The sequence below is a fragment of the Labrus mixtus genome, chromosome 18 (assembly GCF_963584025.1).
Source record: "Labrus mixtus chromosome 18, fLabMix1.1, whole genome shotgun sequence".
NCBI classification, from domain to species: Eukaryota; Metazoa; Chordata; class Actinopteri; order Labriformes; family Labridae; genus Labrus; species Labrus mixtus.
Window position 1 is genome coordinate 12999720 of NC_083629.1, and position 25538 is coordinate 13025257.

The 25538-nt window shown below is 39.7% G+C and overlaps 1 protein-coding gene across 2 annotated transcripts; it reads left to right on the forward strand.

Annotated features, from left to right (window-relative positions):
* The first annotated feature begins 962 nt into the window (after positions 1-962).
* Positions 963-23005, forward strand: slc35f4 (solute carrier family 35 member F4). 2 transcript variants are annotated; one of them, XM_061063336.1, is made up of 7 exons: positions 963-1385; positions 18997-19297; positions 19708-19927; positions 20020-20145; positions 20229-20421; positions 21574-21663; positions 22218-23005. In XM_061063336.1, exons 1-7 carry the CDS (start codon positions 1157-1159, stop codon positions 22457-22459), a joined length of 1401 nt encoding a protein of 466 aa, XP_060919319.1. In that variant the 5' UTR covers positions 963-1156; the 3' UTR covers positions 22460-23005. The 2 variants fall into 2 exon arrangements, with proteins under 2 accessions (XP_060919319.1, XP_060919320.1); XM_061063337.1 differs by lacking the exon at positions 963-1385 and adding an exon at positions 13202-13749.
* The last annotated feature ends 2533 nt before the right edge of the window (positions 23006-25538 follow it).

A 25538-nucleotide genomic window follows, 5' to 3' on the forward strand; every position in this document is an offset into this window, starting at 1 on the left:
TTCAAGCTGGGGGATCGAGTCAAGTGAGGTTTCCAGGAGGCAGACTGAGAACCTGTGGCAGAGGAAAAGAGAGGAGAGAGGAAAAGAGATTGTTCTGGGGTTTACTTCAGAATCATATTCATAAGTGCTGGAAAATGATAACAAAAACTTTATTTGCTAAGGCGTATTATAATGTGCACAAACTTCAGCATCTTTAAGCCTTTATATTACACTTACAGGAAATGCCAAAAATAAACACAACACTTGCGGTCATACATTAAAGTGTAAAGAGGATTCAAAGCAGTGATCTAGTGTGTGAGAAGCCACATTTGTTTATATATAGAGCATACTGCATACTGTTTGTGAAAACCAATAGAAACAGACGGTGGGGTCAAGAAAGAGAAGTGTGATTCAACAAATACCGCAGACATAAAAAGCTGTGAAATGAGCCGGAAAATAGTTTCTTTGAGATCTTTTTGTTTATTTATGAATGACAACTTTAGATTTATGTAATCTGTTTTTCGTGGCTTTCTTGTGGATGGACTGTAGTCATGCATTGTTTTTTTAAGACTGATTACCGTTCTGTGATTGATTTTGAGATGGAAAAAACACAAATTAAAGTCTTCTCAACATTTTACAGAAAAAATAGTTTAAAAAAGGTCACTTTTTAGTCAAAAGGTCACACTTGTTAGAATATAATGTTGCAATCTAACAGGAACATCATGGTTTTAAAAATATGAAGATTAATACAAAAAAAAAACGATTTAGCTAAAGATTTATCTTACTGCTCATTTAGAGATGTCTGAGTTGATTTAAATGCCATAATAGTGTTTGTTTATTGGGGAACTTGTTGTTATGCTGGCTGTAATGAATGTTGGCTCCTCTGCTCCACACTGCTGATTGCAGCCAAGTTCTCATCCTTGATCTAATTGAATTCAATGCATGCGATAGTAGTGACACGCCCCCTAGTGTTTGATGTGTGGCAGCCTCCGAGAGTTTGATAACCTTGCTCTGCGTCCAGGAGCATCACTGAAGGAATGTGAATGTGGCTGTCCTTCTCTTCCTCGTCATCTTCCTCCTCTTGTTGCTAATTGTTGCTGCCGCCCCCTGGGGTCTCTCGTATGTTGATCAGGGCTCATTCCCGCTCTCTTCTCATCTCTGTCCGCTCGGACCCGCAATGACAAGCACCGAAGGTGTACAGGAGAGTGGAGACCAGCCCTGCGACAGGATGGAGCCCGTGAAGAGTACGCACTTGCCGGGCAAGGCGACGCCGACCGGGGGCAGCTGCGCGGTCCTCATGGGCAGCAGCCTCAAAGTGACGGCCAACGGGGTGCACGACATCGAGGACCGGATCCTGAGGATCACCGGCTACTATGGCTACAACCCGGGCTATTCCAGTCACAGAAGTGAGTGAAAACTACAAGTGTACTGATTGGATCATGAGTGGATGCCACACATGTTCGCCTTTCAAGCAGGTGTGACGCGTCAATTAAAGAGACAACCCATATACGAGATTATTCTGATGGGAAAAAAAATTGTAAAAATAGATTTTACTCTGATAGGCCACACACACACACACACACACACACACACACACACACACACACACGCGCACACACACACACACACACACGCGCGCGCACACACGCACACACACACACACATACACACACGCACGTCAAACATGTAATTTAAGTGGTGTGTGGAGACAGATAATACATGCATCATCAGTCCTTGCAAATTACTTTACATTTTAATCAGGCTGTTGCCAAATCTGCTCATCGAAACTCAGCTAACTGGGTTTGAAATTATGTTATTTTGAAGTTGCCTAATGTCAGTCACTGCTTATATGGGTTGGAGGCTATGTTAAGTTGGCCCTTCCAGCTGTGGGACACAAAATGAGAGAGAGAGAGAGAGAGAGAGAGAGAGAGAGCGAGCAAATCTAACACTTCCAGGCTGTTTATTTACAAAGCAAAGTGTCATTTACAAAGTAAGGTAAACTGTCGCCTCATGTCCATGTTGGTGAACTCTATCACTTACATGCATGGCCGCCTCATATTGAATTCCAAACAAGTAATTACAACAATCAATTTACCGCAAATTGCAAACACAGCAGCTCTCTCTGTGATGCATGTAAATATTGCCTGCTATCTCCAGAATATAGCTGCAGTTCGTCAATAGCTCTGCGATCACTTTCATTTGTCATCGTGCTTTGATTTGTAGAGCAATATAGGGTTTTGCTGACACAGAGACAGTGGCTGGGATTGGAGAAGAGAGCTGATAATGCACCTTGTTTCTGGGGTTGGTCTTTAAAACCTGGCCCTCCACTTCAGTTCTGTCCAAGTATTGCAAGTGGGATAACAACAGCTGAAAAAAGGAACAACCATTGTAATGCTCTGCACGCTGCCAATTAGTGTGTTTCTTACAAACTGCTGAATCGTAATGAAGCAAGGTGTGTAGAGCAGGATTTCAAAAGCTTCATTGCATAACAGAAGTTAAAGGTTATTTATTAAAGGTAGGAAAGAACGGGCGCTTTTTGTTAATAAATACCTTGAATAGTAATTGGTTATCTTCATCTGAGAGTCTCTTGTCTTTCACACACTGATGCACTTCAACCCAAACGAGTCAAACTTGTCACATAAGCTCCCATGCGTTTCCCTTTGGCTCTTACGTAAAAGCTCAACTTCAAATTCATGACGTCAAATGTTATGACGTTCCTCTAAAAATCTACTACTCAGCCCTTCTACTCTGACATTATGCATTACTGTGACAAACTTGTTTAAAGTCTCAGAGGGAATGTGTGTATGCAGATTCACACATACACACACTCAGTTTGGATGAACTGAGAGCACCTCGGTGTGTTTTTTTAGATTGAAGCTGAGGAAAAGGAAATGAGTCTGTCTCTCATGAAGGGCCTCCTGTTTATCAGAGGTGTCAGCTGCAGAAGATTAACCATGAATGCAATTCCGTGATTTTCACTTGAGAATATATCTATGTGTCAAGATTCAGTTGATAGCAAACTAGATTGACAAGGGACACTCAGAACATCCAATGAAAAACAGACTGAAGAAGTAAACTTATGAAACAACAGCAATGTTACCATATGTGATAAATACAGAATTTCTGGCACTGGTACAGACTGCAAAATAGGTGTTTTTATGATGTGTAAATGTATGCTTAAAACCCATTTTAGTTTATCTTTAACAAAAGGGCAGTGAAGTAGCCTACACGTCTGGGGGCTGTTTATAGTGGCAAACTGCTAACACTTCAAATGTAAGTTAGGTCTGCTCAGTAAGGCCAGGGTTCCACAGGTCAGAAGGACGACATTAGGTCAATCTGCCTTTTTTCAATTACAGCGTTGAGAAAGTGGAACAAACATTAGAGACCCGGAAAGCTTTGCAGTGTTTAAATCCAAGCTTAAGTTCTGGCCAAAATCAGCACATAATTGTAATCACCAATGATTGCCTCGCACATACTGTTTATCATGCTGATCTACTTTTTATACTGAAGGACATGTCTTTATGGGCCTGTTTTATGTAGTGTATGTTCATATTTATGACTTCTTATATATGTGATGCCTTATAAAGTGTTATGTTCACAAGAATGGACTTTTAGGTTTTCTGGTGTTTTAGATAATGTACTTGTTATGTTATTCTTTGTCTACCTGCCCGGGGACAGCAAATGCAAATTAGCTATTAACTAACTCTGGTGCAATTATATTTAATTGTGCCCTGCTCCTGTAGTAATAAACAATAAAAAATAAAATGAAAATGGATTGCATCATCGTCATTGTCCCAATACACAAGCAGTCTCAATTTAAAGTGGAAAAGGGACAACTCATTTTATGTAATTAAGCAAAGCTTTCCACACAGCATTTACCTGTCAGACAGAGCCCTGGGTACAAAGGCAAAACTTATTAAGTCTGATATGAAGCTCAAGCTAGATAACAGCTATTTTCAAATTAATGGCAAAGTTAATCTAGTTGTACAATCGTGTCTAGGAGGACAGTGGTGTCTATCCCATGTCCGCAGATTGCCTGCTTTTAGCACTTTGTAAGTTTTGCAGTGTACTGCAGTTCTCTCATGAGGAGTGCACATGGCTTTACAATATAAGCAAGTTACACTGTAGTCCATCTTAGTAAAGTTTGAAAGAAAAGCTGAGGTTAAGAGACTGAAGAAGTCGATGACGGATGAAGAAGAGAAAAAGACAGAGTGTACATCAAACCCTGTAGATGTTATTTATAACAGATCTCTTTATTTAATATTGTTCCAGATAGGGCTGTGGCATTTAGTAGATTAATCCATTGGTTGATCATCAAAAAGACGACTTCACCTTTTCTGATAATCAATTAATCATTGTGGAACTAAAATGGCAAAAAATTCATTGATTTGGGGTTTTCGTGTATGTATTTTTTTTGCTGTTTTTCTTGCTATTCATTATAGTGAACTAAATATATTTTTGTTTTGTACTGTTGTTCAGATGAAACAAACTTTGAATGCAATATGAGACACAACAGATAAACAGTATTGTAATTTGCAGCTAGTTCCCAGGATACAAGCCTTTGTCTGTCCCTTTTCATAGCTCGCTGTACAGTGAAACAGAGGGAAATGAAAGATGGGGTGTCATCTGTGATGTAATTTCAGGTAGAAGGAGCAGGTGTGGGTTGTAATAACATCCATAGCAAGCCTTTATACCAGAGTTTCAGCAACTGGAGGGGTTATTTGATTCAAAAGCCATTTCCCATTTCTCTGATGAAATATGCCATCTGTAGTCCTTTGTTTCTCCTTCTATCCATCAACTGATTATTGCATGTCAGAGTCAACAGAAGGTATTCCTCAGGGCAGCGTACTTGTCACCATATTTCTTGCTTGCACAGCTATTAAACATGCTGGTGCTGGTGCTGTCACTGTGTCACTGAGCTGCTTGTATGCACACCAAATCCTTCATGCTACTTCTTTGAAATGAGAATGAGAAAAGTCACTTCATTTAAAACACTTTATTCATTCATTGTTTTCTTCACCCTGTTTTCTTTACACTGTTTACTTTGAGGGAGTATCACGCGCCCCTCAATCTGTTGATTTTCCATAAAGGGTAAGACAAAACAGCACATTAATAGAACAGTAAACTCATCATGCCAAGCCTATGGGGTAATGATATATTTAGCAAGATTTTGATGCCAGCTTATTATTGCCACTTGCCATCTGTGTTGTATTGGAAGATAGCTCAGAGGGGGATTTTGGACTACATTTGGTGACAGGGTCTTGGCTGTAAAGCATACAGAATAGATATGATTTAAAGTGCTGTGATTATATATGACAACAAGAAGATAAATGTCTTTTTTTATTACCACACCCCTCATATTTCAATCATTACTTCTCAAACTGTGTTTGTTTTTTTAACTTCATTGCAATTCCATTTTTGATACTGGTATGTTTTGATTACTTGCCTCTAACTATAGTATCAGTCTGCACCCTTTACATAGCAGTAAATACGAGCGCTGCAGAGGTACTTGATAATTAAAAAGTACCTAAAAGCTTGAACTAAATGTGACACATGGGGGTTGCAGAGGTTAGCATGGCACTCCTGAAATCAAGTATAGGCAACTCCATAATCCTCAACTATGATTGGTTTCCAGCTTTGTCAAAGGTGGGACTTATGTTAAAACCAACTTATTTGAATTGTAACTATAGCTACTTGTACCTTTGTCCCATTGCAATATTGCATTTTTTTAATTGGTTCTTTTTACCTGAATAAACTTTGTAATTCTTAAAGCAAGATTGATAAGAAAAAATTATATGTTGCTACTCAGACCTGGGCAGATAATAATAAAAAAAACAAAAAATATTATTGAAACCTTTAACTTCCGGTAAATACAGTTTCCGTTAATGTCCAAATCGCGCTCTTAATGGTAAGATGTGTAGATATTCTGAATAGGAGCAAACCGCCTCTTGTGCTTTAAAGATCTTATTGAATAATGGGCAAAATATCCCTCTCTGCCCCGGGCACTTTTTCTTGTGAAATATTGCTTGGCCTACATGAAGGTACTTCAGAAGCATCACAAGAGTGAAGACAGTAGTGATATCTCAACTAAAGTTTCTGTTATTTGTATATTTTCAAAACAGACACGTGTAATTTTGTGTGAGTCATCATGGCCTCTTAAGAACTCTGATCTATTGCCATTACAAAAAGCTGATGTGTTTGAGGGGGTGCTACAAGGCTAAATAAAAACAATACACAGCGTTTTGTACTGCCAGCAAGGCAAGGCAAAATGTGTGAGAGGACTTTATTGTAAACATAGGGCTAATAATGTATCTAGATTTCACAACTACTGAAACTTGTCCTGTAAAGAGGAAGAGAGCCACACTCCTTCCTCTCGCCTCATCCAGCCTGTGTGTGAGAGGTTTTTCTGCAGTCGCCTCTATCAACACAAAATCCAGATCAAAGCTGGACACTGATCTAAAATTGGCAGTCTGCTACAACCCGAACTTGAGAAGATCTGTGGCACAAAACAAGCCCACACTAGTCATTGAAATGATTGCAGGGCTGGAAGTATAAATCTTCTTTGTGTTATTATTTTTGGGAGTTATACATCTTCAGAAAGCCAATTTCAAATAAATCTGTTTAGAACTATGCCTCTTAGAAATGTGGAGGTTTCATGTTGCAGTATCATTTTTAATTGCTTCCTCTGTAAAAGAAGCTTGTTGTTGTCGGACTGAAGTTTTTATTCTTTACTTTTTGCAGACCATGTTTGAGATGTATTCTAAAAATATAGGAATTTGTTAGCAAAGGGCCTGACTGACGCACGGTTGGGGGTGCTTGAAAATATGTTTTATCGGCAGGGCCCAGCAGAAAAAGTTTGGGAGTCACTGGCCTAGTGGTTGGGTCACGTCCCGTGTCCAGAGGCTATATTCCTTCAAGTGGGCAGCTTGGGTTCAAGTTCAACTTGCGGCTCCTTTCCTGACTGTCATTTCCAATCATATACAATCTTTAATCTTTAATCTTTAAAAACTGTAACACTGGTAAAAGTTAGTGTTATCTTCAGTTAATTAATAACTTAATTAAATTATTAACTGCTGTGAGTTAATGTCTTGGTTAACAGATTAACGGTTAATGCAGTAAAAATGTTGCTTTACTGTGCAGACCTCTGTTGCCACTCAGTTTTTAACTTTTTTAATGTAAATAATCAAACCTGCATGTTATCGTAATGTTTGTAATGTCAGATAAAACGCTGAAAGGAATCCACTTTAAAACAGGATAAGTAACACATATTTCCAACAGCAGCCTTCTGACTCCTGGTGGAACAAATAACAATGGTGAGTGCAGTATATGCCTCCTCAGCATCTCCCAGAAAACCATTACAATAATTTGCTGTGCACCTTGTATAATTTCGAAAAGGGCAGATCTGTAGCACTGGCACTTTCCCCCGCTGGCTAAAAAGGTACGCTGAAGGAGAAGTGACAGGTACTTGTAGTGGCAGTCCCACTCAGCAATGCTCCTGTGTTTTGTTTTTGTTTTTGTTTTTTACCGCCGGCATCACAGCAAGACAACAGCGAACACACACTGGCATCCAGAAAGAAATTATGAAGGAAAGGCATGCAAAAGCCGTCATTGGGATTTATTTTTGTGCACTTCAGTCTGTGGGGATATCCAAAGAAAAAAGGCATGCCTCTGAATCCTTTCATGCTTGCAGTGATTGGTTATTCTCTTTGCGATTTTTAGAACCATTTCTGTGCACTGTTAACAGCAGTTTAAATTCACTTTCCCCCCTCAAACATTCTGTATGGGCACGCACTTATTTTGGAGCGTCCCGTTCCTGCACACTCAGAGCTATTTATAACCCGCCTCGTGTCGAATGGGATATGAGCTTTGCCTGAATGACTACTGAAGTGCTGCGAGGCTCACATGCTTCTGGGAATGAGCAAAACCAGCCCGCCAGTAATGGGTGCGATATTTCTCTAAAGCAGTGAAAGAACTGCTGACCTGTACTCATGCCACTGTGGGTGAAATGTTAACACGCTGACTGTCAGAGGGCTAATTTTTTTTTGGCTGGCTCCTGCAGGTCATTTCACAGTTGAGACGTTGTTCCCCTTAAAAAGTCTTCTGTTGTCCTTTTTTTAAGTATGACATCGTAGAAAGGCACAATTTGTGAAAGGATTGGAATGGCCTTCTCATCATGTTGATTATGTCCAAAAGTCTTATCAGCAACCTACCACTGCCCTCTTGTGGACTGTCAACCCAACAGCACATCCTCCAGTCATGGCCTGACATTTAATATTCATGATGTAGACTACTACCTCCATGTTTAAAAACACCCTGAAGACAATAAATACAAATTTAAACCACAACCTGTGTGTCTACAAAAAACAAGATTTTTATTGTTAAAAATAGAATAAAATGTATGAATGGTTTTTGAATTAAACAAATGTTTCACCTGCTATGTTTTCAAGGTAAGGTTAAAAAGTTATGTCATAAAATTACTGAAAAATATTTATATTGATTTACAAAGCTACTTAGATGGTGTGCTTGGAGCAGCGGCAGCTACTTGTTCACCTGACACTTAGGAGACTCTAAGGGTCCCAAAAGCCCCCCAGGTTAACTCAAGGTTAGTTGTTTTTTTAATATTTTAACTCCTAATGAACAGTTACTAAGTTAGGTTGATCCTGAATGATTTCCTCATTATATGTGTCATAGAGGAGCCCAGTATCAAAATGTATTTTCATTAATGACATTATTTCACTTCATGTTTTGCTCACAGTCGACGCATTTACTCATAAACGTGTGTTTGATCACATTACCAAAAAGGAACATATGTAGGGCCAGGTTATATTCCAGTTACAGAGGAACAGTTTACCTCTAGAGTAAAGAATTCCGCTGTGTGCCATGTTTTTAATCAGTGATCATTTGGAGATGAAAGCATAAACATACACAAACACAGCTTAGTGAAACTTGCTGTAGCCTGCAAGAATATTAAATTACTAAACGGACAGTACTACAAAGTTTGAAAGCTCCGTGCCATGAGTTCATGCAGGTCAGCAGTTCTGTGACTCCTATAAGGAAATATGGAAATAGATGGCACCGATTACTTGCGCTTTTGCCTTGGGGCCCCAGCAGGCTGATCCAGCCACGTTCTTTCTAATTACATCTGCGACACTGAGGAAAATCAACACATGTCACTGTGAGGAGTTTTCATCAAGAATATGTTATATATAGAGGATGAAGGCCCCTATGAAAACTGTCTACAGTGATACACAGAATAATCCCTCATTAGCTGTTTTCACATATTCACTCGAGTACATTTCTAGACAGATTGTACTTGGAGGCTGGCAGAAAAAAAAATCCTGGTAAAATACTCTGTTTACTTTTACACATGCACAAATTTCAGGATATGTTTAGAAGTTTTGTGGTGTTTTTTTTTAAAGCATGTTTTGGTTGTTTTTAGAGCCACATACACAACAACTCTATTCACTTCGACAGGTGGCAGTAAATTCATTAAAACCTCCCCCCATCAAATTAAAACCATATGAATAACAACATACCAAATGGTTTGAGGGAATATCTTCATTCATTTATTCATATCACCCATGCTTCCTTAGGTCACTATCTATGCACCTGTAATTCAATCCATCACCACTAGGTGTCATCATCTCTTGGTCTTCTAACTAAATTGAGTTAAGTTGATGATCTGGAAACACTTCTGTCATCCAGAAGTTGATTCATGGTCCATCCAATCACTACTGGAGCTTAAACTAGCTGCAGTTTTCTCCCTCTGCCTCTTTCTGTCATCTCTCGTTCTCCATGTTTGCTCCTCGTCCTCTTTGAGATGTGATGAGTAACAGAGAGGGAGCAAGGACAAAGGCGCCTGCACCAGAAAACTGAGGAGCTTGGGTTCATCTAAATGACAAAGAGCCTGAATCAGCTGAGTGCGTCAGTATATCAGAGACCCTCTGTTGCTATGGAGGTGAACAGAGAGGATGTTGCACTATTTGGTGCTTTGATGTGGGTTGTAATGGTACTATTGTGTTACAGTTTATGCACTCAGTTCCTGTTTTTTATAGAAAGTCGTGAGTTTGTGTTTTTTATGTAACTTTTTTTTAGAGAGACACTGATTTAATAAGATGGTACATTTTTGGGCTTTTTTTTTTAGATAAGATAAGACAGGTAGTGAAGTAGTAATAGGGTTTATATTTACAGTATTATTGGTAGTGAAAGTGAGAGGTAATTAAATACTTGCATTTGATCATGTCTGACATATAAGTGTTTTTAAATTCATTTTTTTTGTGCGGCTGTTGAATTTTAGTTTTATAAAGTGATGTGTACTAGTTTGGATTTTGGATATGAGGCTGATCGGCTGCAAAACTCTCAAAATAAATAAATTATAAATACTTTATTTTCAAACTGTAAATATGCAGGACATAAAAAGTAAGTGGATTTATTGGACAGCATTGTTTTTGTGATTTGTTTAGCTAATGTCAATAAAGACTTAAAACTGAAAAAGATACAATAGAAAAAGGATCAATTACTTTTATTCCAAAGGCTAATTTTCAAAATTGAACTTTGCGGTCCTGCAGCCCTCCAGGTTTTTCCTCTTAATCTGATAGCGATTAGCATCCCGCGCTCTGCTGACAGGACTGTTTCTCTCTCCCCTCCCTGTCTGGCTGTTGGCTCCACTCAGCAGAGCTATTTTTAAGTTTAACCCTCCTCGCCTCAGGGGGATTCATACCCCCCACCCAGCTCATCCTGTACTTACACCTGACCACACATTGGTTTCAGACATGCCTGCGTCACACTCTTAATGCACAAACATTTTAATCAAGCCTCAGTCTTCAGACATCACTTAATGCATTCACATTAGTGCTGCACTTATTCTGTCCCACTGAGGGATCATGGGAAATAAGTGTGCTCAGACAGCAGCACTGTCCTTTAAAAAAACATAACCGTGTTTCCTTTTCAAAGCGTCTCCTGAATATTGAATTCTGCTTTTAAATAAACACGTAATACCGCGGTGTTACTGGAACGTGGCCCTCCACTTTTTCATTGCAACAAACAGTCAGTGTGCTGACTCTCTCAGGCTGAAGAATGCACAGAGAAGAGCTCTGATCTGCTATTCTTTCTGTAGGCATGCCAGAACCTTGGCTGATAAGCACTGGAGAGTACAGACAGACAGTGAGAGAGGGGCTCAGAGTGAGACTGATTTAATGACAGAGATCCTGAAAAAACAGGGCTGCAAAAGAGCACCAATTTCAGATGATATAGAACTCTACTGTAAAAATGTTGAATCATATTGTATGTTTACTTTTTGTTTTGTTTTTGTGGAGCCGCGGTGCTTGTTTTGTTCCATTCTTGGCTCGTATTGATTATAACAGTGAGTGAGCATAGCAAAGCACAGGTTATATTAAGATTATATTACTGGCTGCAAGGCCTCATGCATCTGACTACATACACTTTGATACACTGATCTGTTGTTGATGTAAACGCCAGAGCCATATTTTATTCCATTAAATCCCTGATAAACCACAGCTTGGGATAGGATAGCCGGAGATGGAAACTCCTGAATCAAATGGCCCGAGCTGACCCTCCTCACGTCCACACTGGATGCTGATGAGAGGGTTTCCCTCGGCTATGCAGCAGTGACAGAAAAAGTATATGACATCTTTATTAAAGGGGTATCATTATTGTGTAAATATTTAATGTAAACACACTCTGTTGACTATAAACACCCTGCTCAGAAATGTTTGCAATAATGATGTTAAAGAGAAGCAGCATGGGTAAAAAAAAGTGCTTACAGTAAGCATGAGGGGTCAAAGTAATGAATCATTGCGTTTGTGCAGACAGAGCAGCATTGCATCTGAATTAGCTGATTGGCTTTGTCATCCATGTTCTACAGTGGTGTCTGTCCATCAGCTAAGTAGCAATGAGCTGTCATTTCATATGGTTTTAAAGTGAACTCTTTTCACTTTTATGCTCATCCACATGCTGTTTGCTACAGGTTGCAGCTGGCTCGACCACTGTGACAAGCGTACGTGATATTTTGGGCCTTTTTGACTGAATTAATATTTGTGTGTGTGTGTTTATTAAGAGGGGATTTGTTCACCCAGAAGAATCCATCTTGCTGCTCAGATTCTTTACCAGCAAAGCCTTTTTCCTCTAAAATCTTATTGGCTCGTACTGGAGAAATCGTTGTTGGTACGACTTGGGGAGTTCATTAGTAAGCCTGCGTATATGCAAGCTATTTCCTGGTCCACATTGTTTCTGACAACAAAGAAAGGATGCATGCCTACCTTAGCCCATCAAATCGATTGGTCTCCTGCAGGACATATTTTCTTGAGCTGGATGGTGGGAGCCATATCTCCCTAAAATCAACATTAAAAATAAGTTAGTAGCATACTTTCATGTTTATCTAAACAAATAGGTTGAACTACCTCTGTCTAGTTTAAAGGCTAGCAGTCAAAGCTGAATGTAGCTTTAGCATTATTCTTACTCCAACCCATCAGAAGGACGTGGTGAGATAAATAGAGGCCTGGTTAGCTCTGGAATGTGGCAGTGATGCTGTAAAGTTTCATACAGGAAATATCTCAATATTACTTCAAGACAGTATTTAATGTGTCATGAAACATGCGTCTCAAGAGACAGCATCATAACATCAGACTGGCAGGAATGACTAAAACAAATTGTATTCTTGTTCACTTGTTCTTCATACCAGCTTGCTTGTGGTAAGATCAATGGGGCCGTTCTTGATTTAAAGTTGTTAACATAAGAGTTAAAAGGATGATACAGTACAATTCAAACAGAAGTTAAAAAGTAACTCCTTCATTGCAATTTTTTAGAGATGAAGACAAACATATGTAATGCTGTTGTGTCTTAGTGGTCATTGTGTCTTTTTCATAGTTCAATTGATAAATGATGCAGTGGAGAAAGCTACTGAAGAGAGCTCTACAAATAATCCGACCCTCAAGGAGCAGTGAAGAGCAGGAGACGTGCCAAAAAGAGACAGAGTCATTTGAAGCCAGAGGATGAGAGGAGATAGATAGAGACGGCAATGGATGGAGTGAGAGGAGCACGGTCAGGTAGACAGGAGAGGAGAGAGGAGGGGGGAGAAGCTAACGCAGCATAATAAGCCTGGGCTGCTTGGTTACCTTCCAAACAAAGCTGCTGATTTGTGGAGCAAAAAAGAAGAGGAGGGGAGAAGCGGGAGAGACAGAGAAGAGAGGAGGAGGAGGGCGGAGGATAGATAGAGAGAGATGGGAGAGATTGCACCATGCCACACACACTTGAAGCTCAGTCTCCCTTGGAGACAGTGGCAGCTCCGGATCACGGCATGACAGTGCAACAGTACAGATTCCACTTCAGAGCACTTTCACTCAGATAACTCCGCCGAGCTGTGTCACCATTCAGATACACAGAGGGAGCACCAGTTAGAGCAGCAGCCCGGGGAAGAGGAACAGAGCGTCAGGACATAGGAGTGCTGGGACGAGGACCGAAGAGTTGACAGAAACGGAGAAGGGGAGGAGGAGGAGGAGGAGTGGGCGATCAAGAGCCTGAAGCAGAAGCAGAGGAGTCAGGAGTCTGAGGATGGACGGAGCGAGCAGGAGGAGCTGCTGAGCGTGCAGCCAGGGCACTATTACACACTCACACACACACACACTGATATACACACTTCCCAGGGAAGGACAGTGTGTTGTAGCCCCCAGTGGAGGATGAAGAAGCACTCAGCCCGAGTAGCTCCTCTCAGCTCCTACAGCACCCAGGTCCTGACCTGCCCCATCTCTGAAGGTAAACTACAAGAACCAGAGAGACCAGAGACGCCATTTATACAAAACTGTGTGTGTTTGATGTTCAAATGTTAAAACAAGCTGAGTTATTGGCAGCATTAGCTCAGTTTGGCTGCTTCCAACAAGGTGGTACTTTTGTCTATTAATGGGCCAGCTTTTATAGAGGTTGACTTACTATTTCCCATGATTCCAATCAAGTTTCATAAGAAGAAAGATCTAATATACCTCAGAAAAATCTGCACAGAACAGCCACCTAATTGGGCTTACTTCACCAGGACTTTTTGACAGTTTGTTCCTGCACATTGTAAAATATATATTTTTTATGCAATTTCTTTAAGGCTAATTGTGTGGACAGAAAGTGTAGTTGTGGTAGCTGCATAATTTTTATGGCAGCACTTTAGGACCAAGAAGTGATGTAAAAAAAAATGTTTTTCCCAGTCCTGTGTTTGTTGTATAACCCTGTAGGCCTTAAACTTCACCTTAATCCCTCCACCTTTTAATCTGTGAGTGCAACTGCTAACTATCAGCATCAACATAACCAAGCTACACTTTGACTGAGACTTAGAGCTCTTCGACACGTAGAAAGCTTGTGGGCTTTATATTGGGTTCAGCAGGCGTCCATCCATCAATGTCACCGGCATGCAACGTCAGAGGAAGGGATAAAACAAGATAGATTGAAATAAGAGGTTCAAGTAGCATAGAGTGTCACGCAGAGAATATGAGCCAATGCATGATCCTATGCAGCACTCTCATATCTTTAATGAATTGGCATGATGCTAACACTTAAAAATACTCCTATAGTATACATTAAGTGGAGCTCTGTAGGGGAGAGCTGAAAATTTGCTTCTTTCAGCTTCACATTAAGTCACATACTTGAAGTAGATATTCTTAATCTTGTGTGTGTGTGTGTGTGGGGGGGGGGGGGGGGGTGTACAGAATACATTTAGTAAAGTAAATATCCTTGTGTAATTTATTGATTTGTGAAAGCTGGATCTTAATGATTAAGTTAGAGTAATTCAAGACCTGGACTCTTTGAGCAGTTTTACAACAAGTCAAACTCTATAGCATCTTTTTTACATGACTGCATGGCTCTGCTGACAGTCTGTGTTTTTTCACGCGGTTATTGTTTCCTTTGCAACTTTTTAGCAGCATTATTAGTCAGCAATAATACTGTCTGTTATGAGAATACAATTCTGGCCACGAAAGCGGCTTTTATGAGACAGGGGAATAGTAGAGTTCTAATATTACTGCACCTTGGCACCAGATCAGCCTGTAGTGGCTTTCACCTAAAGACAGAAAAATCCCATACCCAACACTAAAAGCTTCAGGTTTTTGTAGGTGCAATGAAACACAAAACCATCCTGCTCTGAGGAGGCGGAGAAGCTGCTTCTCTCCCCTGCAGAAACTTGGGATCTCGGTTTTCCAGTTAGAAAGCACCAGGCTCATTAAGTTGATTAAAAATCTTTGCTGTGACAGAATGTAATTAGAACAAATCCCTGAACGTTCCTGTGGAAAAGAAAGTGTATTGATGTTAAACAATCTGCTTTCGCTTCTTACTGTTGTTCTGCTCCCAGCTGGGACCTAGTGTAAGTTGAGATATTTTAATTGAGAGTTTTTCTGAGAGAGTTTCAAAGGGAAAATGTGCAGTCTGAACTAAAATAGAACTGTGAGAGTATCGTTAGTTTGACTCTTTTTGAATGCTCGAGATTATTCACTTTCACTGAATAGTTTTTCTGTGCTACAGGAGAGACATCATTGTTCTGAAGTGTGAACAGACTTAAGGCCAGTTGCACTTATGCAGTCATAAGGAGAATAACTCATTCCAAGTAGGCTACATGTTTTTTTTTCTATTTGCATTTGGTGCCACTTTATACTTCTAGTTAATTCCCATGGGAAATATTTTCATCTTACTCCATTGCATTTATCAGACTGATGAAGTTAATAATTACTCTCTCTATGAACATTTTACCCAAAAAATATGAGACAGGTTTTTAAAGAAATGTTTCTTCAGAACTTCTCATTTGATGTATATGTACAATATTTTCCAATAACTATTAGATACAAGTCCACAATTAAACAAGTTAGTTTCCATACAGTTTGTCTTTTTCATCACAACTTCCATTTGACGACCCCACAGATTTATCTTGTTACCCAGTGACACTATTAAGCTTTTGTACAAATAAATAGTCATGTGGAACTTTGTATTATTATACTACATACAGCAAGGGCAACTTGCCCTGTGTTAATGCATTTATACCTGAGACACAATGTACTGTATGATATTTTATTTCTGACTTTTCTGAAGGATTACTTTTACTGTGAATAGATTTGACCTCAGTCCTTTACTCGTTTAAGATGATAAATGCAGGGCTTCTACTTGCAAAAGCTACTTGATGGGAATACTGATGTGACTTAATATTCACCATTTCTCTCTCAGACATCACTTATCTTTAATACTCTTACTGGGTGCCAATAATGATCTCATGCTTTCATTGGGATTATAAGTTTGGAAACACTTCTTTTCTTGATGAAAGAAGTGTCCTTCATGAAAAATTACTTACATAAAAACACTTTGTGGGAGAAGTCTGGTGGCAGAGAAACAGACATCTTTAGATATTAGAACGTGAAAGCTTTCCTCTCCATAAGATTAACACAGCGCTAGATATATTTTTAGTAAAAAAAATAAAAAGGTAAATGTATAAAAGAGTCTGAGCTGCAGAAACTTGGTAACTGTTTTCTTTGGATGAAGAAAAGTACTTTTAGTTAAATCCTAAGGTGTCAGTTAGGCCTTCTCTACTTGTGCTACCTTTGCTCTTGTGTCTCATCACAGAAATTAAAAGACTATCAGATCACATGCAATAATACGAACCCCTGAGATGCCCTGCTACTGTAGAGGTGATATACTATGGGTTCAACTGCTTTCAGGGCTCTAGTGTCTGTAGCCATGGTGGAAAGAGCAGAGCTTCACGTGCTGAGGTAGCAGACATCCAGCACATGTCATCTTTTATTCCTGCCCTAGTGTAAATTGATCACACTGGTGAAAGTAAAAGAACGGATCTGAGCTCTCTCCGGAAATGCTCGCCCACTCAGCCCTTCACATATTACATAGTGCAGTCCTGGTCCAGAAGCCTTTTACTACCGCAGTCTCTTAAGGCACAGGGCCAGATCAACAATGCACCACTGTCCTTAGATGGAAAACAAGTCTATCTATCTATTTTTCTATCTATCAATCTATTGTGTCTAATATTTTAGAGCATAGTTGTCTGTTCATAAATTTCCCAGTTAGCCCATAAGGTTCTCATTTCCATTTCCATTTTCAAAGAAGGGATGTAGCAGCAGTGAAAACAGTGGCAGCCAAGGTTGAAATGACTTTCTTGTGGAATGTCATGTGGTTAGGTTTACTCTTGCTTTCTGGGAGTCAGGTTTCTGTGCACACCTGGCTACGAGTGTTCAGTACCTGCTGCATCATGAGGCGACAAAGCTATTTATGACATGCACAGCCGCAATGCTAACTCAACACAATGTTGACATTATTGCCGTTACAGCAGGAAATGCTAACTTTGGTAGAGAGGTGGTACTGAGGGCAATTGATCAGCTAAAGCGTGTGTGCTGGAAACCAGCCAGTGAGACACAAGCTACTTATTAATGTGCTTTGTGATACCAAGTAGATGCATTTTGATTACAACAAATACTTGGAAAGAAGGCTAAATGCTTATATGTACATGCTAACTTCTAACATTGACTGTCTGGCGGATATTAAACAGGTATATTTTTACTGTGCTCACCATCTTGAGTTAGCAAGGTAGCTAAGTCACTGTGGCCATGCTGACGAGAATATGCTAAGTGACTATGCTAACTAGCTCATGTTATTCAGATAAACTGTTTACCATGCTAACCAGCTAAGATTAGCATGTTAGCAAAATCAATGCATGCGAAAGTGCAAAATCCTGCAGTTCCTCCAGTCTGCTTGAGGCTGGTTGCAGTAGCACCAGATGTCACATACACACCCATTCAAAAAAGACTTTTCAAAACAAAAATTTGAAGCCGAAATCAACATGTTTACAGCCTGGTTCAAAAGATGAATTATATCTGCTCGCTCGGCATACATTGTACAGGGGAGGAATTTTTAATGACTTATTTGTTTTGATTTGATGAAGGATAAGCATTATTCACGATAAGGCGCATAGCTTTTGGCTGCTCTCAGAAACTCAAGAAATGTGATATTTAGGGGCAATTTTACTGAAATCTAGAAGCCTTATTAAAAAATTTTAACATAGTGTTAGTTTTTCAAAGTAATGATGACATGCACGAGACCATAGTTTGTAAGCACAAATAAATGAGTCTAGTGCGAAAATATGTCTCATTATTTAAAATTAAATATTAAATATTTATTATTTTTAAATGTTTTGTGAAAATAGTTACAAATAAAAAGGTGAAATTCATGCCATTATTTACTGTTACTATTGATCCTCCTTAGGCATTGAGCTGCATGGTTTAGTTGTGCGACAGCAATGACCTTACCGACGGCGGGTGGGGGAAAGAAAGTAGAGTCAGAAATGTTTTTTTAACCAACCGACTTACAAAACTTGCTAATGTTAAAATGTTCACCATACTCACCACTTTACATTAGAATGCTTGCAGCCTAACATTTGACAACTTGCACAAATCAAACGTTGAGCACTAAGCAGAATGAGACTTCACATTTTTACCCCAAAACAGTAGTTGATGACAAATAATTGGTTAATCGGAGTTATTTATATTAATTACATATTGATACCAGTACATTGAGATGTTTCTCTGGCACGACAACAGATCAGAGAAACAAAATGTACAATATAGCAGTATGCAGCTATTTCTGCAGCTAGTTCCAACATCCAATTCCAATGGACTGTATTTTTATTCAAGCGGATTCAACTCAACATCAACAGCATGTTTGCTTCATCAACAGTGCCTATAGACCCCCCCAGTTCAAGTTGAACATGAGTGATTGTCCTGACCTGAGTAATAAGTCAGATGGAAATCAGTAAGAAGGTAAGGGGTAGATTTGCCTTAGAAAATAAAATATAAGCTTGTAGTTTTGGTTGTCCATTCAGTGGTTGCCAATAAGTTAAACTTATAAGCAAAAAAAATTAAATTAAGTATTTGTTTTTATTCAAGGCTTTCTTATTTGTTGTTGAACAGGAAGTAGAGCTGACATGAAGATTTCCTTCAATGCATTATTGATTTTTTTCCTGTTGTCTCCCACCAGGAGAAGACGGCTCAGAATCTCATGCAGAGACACCAGGCAGCGAGACCAGTGAAGAGAGTCGAACCTTTCAAACATGTACCAACACGGCTCTGAAGGTGCTGGGTGGTCTGCTGATGGTGCTGTGCATCTCCTCCTCTTGGGTAGGCACCACTCAGGTGGTTAAGTTGACCTTCCAGTCCTTCTCCTGCCCCTTCTTCATCTCTTGGTTCAGCAGCAACTGGAACATGCTTTTCTTCCCCATCTACTACTCCGGACATGTGGTCATCACACGGGAGAAGCAGACCCCTATTCAGAAATTCAGGTAAATGACCAACAAAATTATTACTGTTTTCAAGTATCATTTACCGACGAGAACCACAATATCTACCCAATTTAAATTTCTGATCATTTGTTATGGTAAGCTTTTGCGTACTTGTAACTTATACTGTTACTGCATAGCTATAGCAGACAGATGATTAGAAAGAATTGTTTGCATAGCCAGCACCTCAACTGGCCCCTAGAGGCCTTATGACTCTTTACACTCAACTGTTATAGATTTAAATGACTTGATTGTCTATGAGGAACAAGGCAATTAGTCAACCAACATTTCCATTCCTAGATTTTAATGGTCTCATTGATAGCAATGCCAAGTTCAAACACAGTCACTGTTTCAAGAGTTAAAACAAGTTGACCTGACTTCCTCTATACTTTTCTGTTTCTTCTTGCTTACAGGGAGTGCAGCAAGCTTTTTGGGGAAGATGGGATGACTCTCAAGCTTTTTGTAAAGAGAACAGCCCCCTTCTCAATCCTGTGGACTCTGACCAACTACCTGTACCTCCTGGCCTTGAAGAAGTTGACCGCCACTGATGTCTCTGCCCTGTACTGCTGCCACAAGGCCTTCGTCTTTCTCTTGTCCTGGATCGTTCTCAAGGACCGTTTCATGGGTGTCCGGGTCCGTATGAAAACCCCAACACTGACAATAAAACATTTAAGGTCTATTTAAGTATTATAGAGTATATATGAAACTAATTGCTTTGATTGCAGATTGTGGCAGCCATAATGGCCATCACAGGTATTGTAATGATGGCATATGCTGATGGTTTCCATGGGGATTCCATTGTGGGTGTGGCATTGGCTGTTGGCTCGGCCTCCACATCAGCTCTCTACAAGGTAATGCTTCCAAGGATACAGTCCCTGAAGGCATTGTCAATTAGTCAATTGGTGGAGTATAAAATGATTTCCTTGATATCCAGGTGCTGTTTAAGATGTTCCTGGGCAGTGCCAGCCTTGGAGAAGTGGCTCACTTCCTCTCCACCATGGGCTTCTTCAACCTCATCTTCATCTCCTGTGTACCCCTCATCCTTTATTTCACCAAGGTAGAGCACTGGGGCTCACTGTCTTCACTGCCCTGGGGATACTTGTGTGGACTGGCAGGACTGTGGCTGGGTAAGAGTGCATATACATCTCTGAAGAAAATAAGGACGATTTAATTCCATGAACAAAGTATGTTTTTATTTTTTGCCTGTATTTTTTTTTTACATTTTTGCCTGTATAGGATAGGACAGCTGAAGAGTGACAGGAAATACTGGGAGGAGAGAGGGGGGATGACATGCAGCAAAGGGCTGATGTTGGATTATAGCTTCTGTATGTGGGGCGCAGGACATAACAGCTAGGCTATCCGGTGCCACACAAAGTATTTTTCACTCAGAGGCTAAGTTTACATTACTTTTTTCCCCAAAAGCCAAAGTAATCAAGCTTACTAGAAACCTAATAAGACAAGTTATATGCCAGGGCAACTACCACAACACACATACATCACAATATCATATTAACTGAAGAGTATAAAATGTAAAAAGGTTAAGCACAGGATTAATGTTCTCCTTTTATCACACTGTCATCTTCTTCTTTAGCCACTTACCTTCTGTTCATGTTACACTCACATGTCACGATGCAGTAATGATGCAGGGAGTCAAATTGCTAAGGAAATCTGCCGAGAGGGTCATATTTTTTTTATTCAAATATCTGTATTCGGCACCAGCGAATTGATAATTTCAACACACGAGTCAGGTAAACTATATATTGCTTTATCAATACTTTGTCCCACTCCAACTCTGAGCCTTTGCATTGTCGAATACCAGCACTTACAGGGGACGTAACTTTATCATGCTCTGTTGCCTGTAAGTAGTAGGTTTCTGCAGGTTTCCCTTTTGTGGCTGCTGGCTGAGTGGTCTGTTGGTGTACAGCACTTTAAAACCTTTTTGTAACTGTTAGTGATTTTGACCCTGAAATATGTAAGTAAAAAAGTAAAATGAAAAAGAAAAGGTCTCAACTAAAGTGATGGACTGACCAACTGTCTGACTGATCTTGCCATCCTCATAAGAATGCTCCTGACGTTGCTTTTATACCAGGAAATTCTCCTTTTTGAGAAGCTGGCGAACTTGGGGGCTTTTTTACTGAAAAAGGACCTAAATCACATATTGATTTATAAAATGTTTCAAATTATAACAACTCTGTGTTTTCATTGATAGATTACTTGACTCATTTTTCCAGCTCTAGTTCATTTGTACTTGTTTTCAGCCTCTCTCTTGTCCTTTATAGTGTTCAACATCTTGGTCCATGTCGGCGTGGTGCTAACATACCCTATTCTCATCTCTATTGGGACTCTGCTCAGTGTGCCAGGGAATGCAGGTGGGCTTCTTGATTTGATTGAAGTATTGCATCTGAATGACTGAATAGTATGTCTCGATTATTATGTTGAAATAAACTGATTGTTAACAAAAAGAGAGCCACACATTTTGTGGTTTTGTATTGACATGGTCAGCACTCCGGGCCACAGTAGCAAATAGATTACACAGCAAGTCTGGCTCTCTTGTTCTGGAAACCCAATCATCAATGTGCCTAAACCATTCTCTCGCTGAGGGAGGATCAGGTTGCCAAGGCGACACTAAATGCCTGCAGACAAGTACTTTTCTTTAACCATGATGGACTATATGAAGGTCAGTGGGTTACCGCAACTTGTCCCTGGGCTGGAGACCGCAAAGACACAGGGGATAAAGTGGTTCGCCTGTGCTGATTATAAGCTGTATTTTCTTTACTCATCCCCCTTAGCCGCAGTGTCCTGTGGTTTATCTTACTTTATCTAATTAATCTCAATTTGTTTTTGTTTGTCTCTTACCTAACTACCTTCCTGTCCTGCTCTCTGGCTCCCTCTTTTGTCTTTATCTGTCTCTTACCTGCCGTAGCCGTAGATCTTTTGAAACATGAGGTCATCTTCAGCGTGGTTCGCCTGGCAGCCACCTGCATCATCTGCCTGGGATTCCTACTCCTGCTGCTGCCAGAGGAGTGGGACTCGGTCACACTGCGGTTCCTGGCCAACATCGCGGACAAGAAGGCAGAGGACCACGGCGAGGAGCTCACAGAGTCCAGCATCAACACTAGAAGCCGCAGTCGAGCCAACGGAGCGGTCTCCATCCCTTTGGCGTGACAGCTTTGCTGGCCTCTGTTCACTTCATAAGGACCTCTCTGCTCATGTTCCTCTGATGCCCACTGAGGAAGTGTGGCAAGATCTTCTGTCAACATGGACTCTCTATCAGGAAGGCAAGAAGTATCGTCTTGAACTTTATGAACTTCACTCTGGAGATCCATCTCTATTTCTGCCACTTCACAGCAGGAGGGGTACACAAGAACATGTATGGACAATACATAGCAAACTAAAAGGGTGGAAAGTGTTTTTTACTTTCTTGAAATACTCGCCACGCGCAGTCCTGTTCCTCGCACGCACCTGAACCAAGAGCTGCCTGACCTCCCCAGACCTGCTCTGCAGACTGTATTCTGTGAATATAAACCATGGAAGGGCCACTTTGGCTCAGTATTAAAACTATTTATGATATTTATTTAGAGCTGTATCAATAAGATATAAAGAATATTACTTTTAAGCTTTATTTAATTATATTATGTACAAGAATGGCAATTATACTATGCGTAATGTACAGGCCCTTTTGGTTTTATAATAAATGACTTCAAACCCTCATTCATAGCAGTGGTCTATTTGTTTATCAGAAGCACACAGTATGTATTAGGAACATTTTACAGTTGTTTTTAAGTTATTGCACATATCAGCATCAAGAAAGCTGCATACAAAGCTGTCAAAGTATTACAGGCTCTTTCCTTTATAACAGGAGGTTTGCACTCTGTCTGTTCCGGGCGACAATTTACGAACCTGTGGTCGTGCCTTTGGTGGTTTTAAACAACATTAGGGAGAATATGGGTAAACCTAACAAGAAAACAACCATAAAAAGAAACACAATAAACCAATTTTAAAAGGACAAATACTGACAAGAATACTGAAAAAAAAATCCTTTTCAAGGCCAGATGGACACTCAACATGTGCTCCTACACACAGAGTTGACAGGAGAAGCTGCTTAAGAGGAGCTGTGTGAAACAGAAAAGAATCTCAAACTTGAGTTGTGAATGAACAGTACATACACAGATACATTTAAATAGGCGTACAGTCAAAGCTATTTATAATACTTGAAAAATCACGAGTTAATTGAGCTGATTCTATCGTTTAGGACTTAACGTCGACCTGTTCAGCACCGGTTATGGACTAGCTCTGGATATAACAGCAGAACACATAAGCTCAGAAAAGGTCTAAAATCGGATCACTCAAGAGTTAAACATTTTGGACGTCATTGTCTTCCCCTGATGAGTGCCGGACCATGACATTGGTTATAATAGTATAGTATAGCATTGTCATACAAAAACTATTTTTGCTGCTTTAGACAAATAAATGAGCAAGATGTAGAGGACACCTTAAAGTAGAAACACAGTTAAAAGAAAAAGAAAATCTTTGATTTCTATAAATATTTTCAGTTTATATGTTGTTGAGGTGAACTTAGACTCCTGGAGCTTTTCAATAATATGGCAAATATGCACACAACAATTTAATCTGCTCTAACTCTTTTACAAAAAATGCACTTAATATAATTGAATCTAATGTGAGCTTAGACAATTATTCTGATGTTATATAAGATCATGCTTATGATCTGATCCTTTATTTTTTCAATCTAAAACTGTTTGAAAAAAGTCCTATTAGAACATATAAGAGCCACTCTATTTTTGCTTCACCCTTACATAGAAGATTGATTGTATCAAAGCCAAAAACTTAGCAGTGCCATTCATAAATATTAGCAATCAGTTAAGTGCATTGCAATGATTTGGCAGCAGTGACTGCACATTTCTCCTTGCTATATTATGAAACGCTTTTCTGTGCTGCACTTAGCTTGTTATTTACTGGCACACATGCATCCACAGATATGTTTGAATGTGCTAACTGAAGAAGATTTAGAATGATTGTTTCTACTTGTATTTATCCTCTTTCACAGATGAACACAATCCGGAGTTAAAAACCCTGTGGGAAATGTTCAGATGTGGTCATGTGATAAGAGTTTGTCAAAATGACTCTCTAGTGTCACATTACATGAAGGCAAAATTACATTTAGGCCCAAATGGTGCAGTTGATATGATGAGGGTATGATCAGAAGTAGCAGTGTCTTTCTACTTCAGTCTTTATAACATGTATACACTTGCACACACAGTCCCAAGAGTCCAACAACACAGTGCTGTTATGGTTGCATCGTGCAGTCACTGACAGAGTTGAGAGACCTCTAATGAAGCATTCGCTGAGGCGAGTGCAGTGGCATTTTAACATAATAAAATAAATCAGCTTGAAGAAGCAGCGATTATGTTTAATGTTTACATTTTAAGTCAATGGTGCAGTGGTTTTTCTGCTCCCTCCAAAAGTGTTCAATCGTAAACTGCAGCTTTGGCCTGAACAAGTGGGCTAAGAAAGAATTCTGTTGACTTTATTTTGGTGTAGGAATAGTCCTATTAGATAGAAAGGTTAGACACCATATAAGCAAATAAGCCAAACTAGAAATCACACAAAAACATGTCAAAACCAAGGCTAGCAGATCAGTTCATATTACATGTCCGATGCCAATCTGCGTCACTTGCTAAAATGGGTTAACAATCAGCACTTTGAAGAGTAACATGATACAACTTATAGTGCTCCCAAGAGGCCAAAACCGTTAAAAAAAAAAGTTAGCCATGCAAACAGCTTTGTGGCATGTAGCAACTAAATGCTAAAAGGTCAAATGATGTGATAAAAAGCTAAGAATGCCAGCGTGTTGATGTTAAGCAATTACAGTGATTACCTTCTAACTCATTAGAAACAGTTCAAATGACCAGCACAATATAATCCTGATGCAGTATAGGCCATTATGTAGATGTGGCTAATATAACTACCAGCTGACATGCTCCTTATAAGACCAACCTTTGTACAGTAACAGTGTCTGTTTCCCCCCTGTTGTCTCCTGAGCACTCATCAAGTCTCCATCTCTTACTCAGTTAATTATTTCCCAGAGAACCTGTCTCTCTCCTTACCCCTCTGGAGTTTCAGATATGGGAAGAGGCGCAGGGAAAAAAGAAACAAGTTCTTTCAAGCATTAACTTATGAGTTACAAACTAACCTGTAGGGAGAGTTGCCATAGAAACCCTGCTCA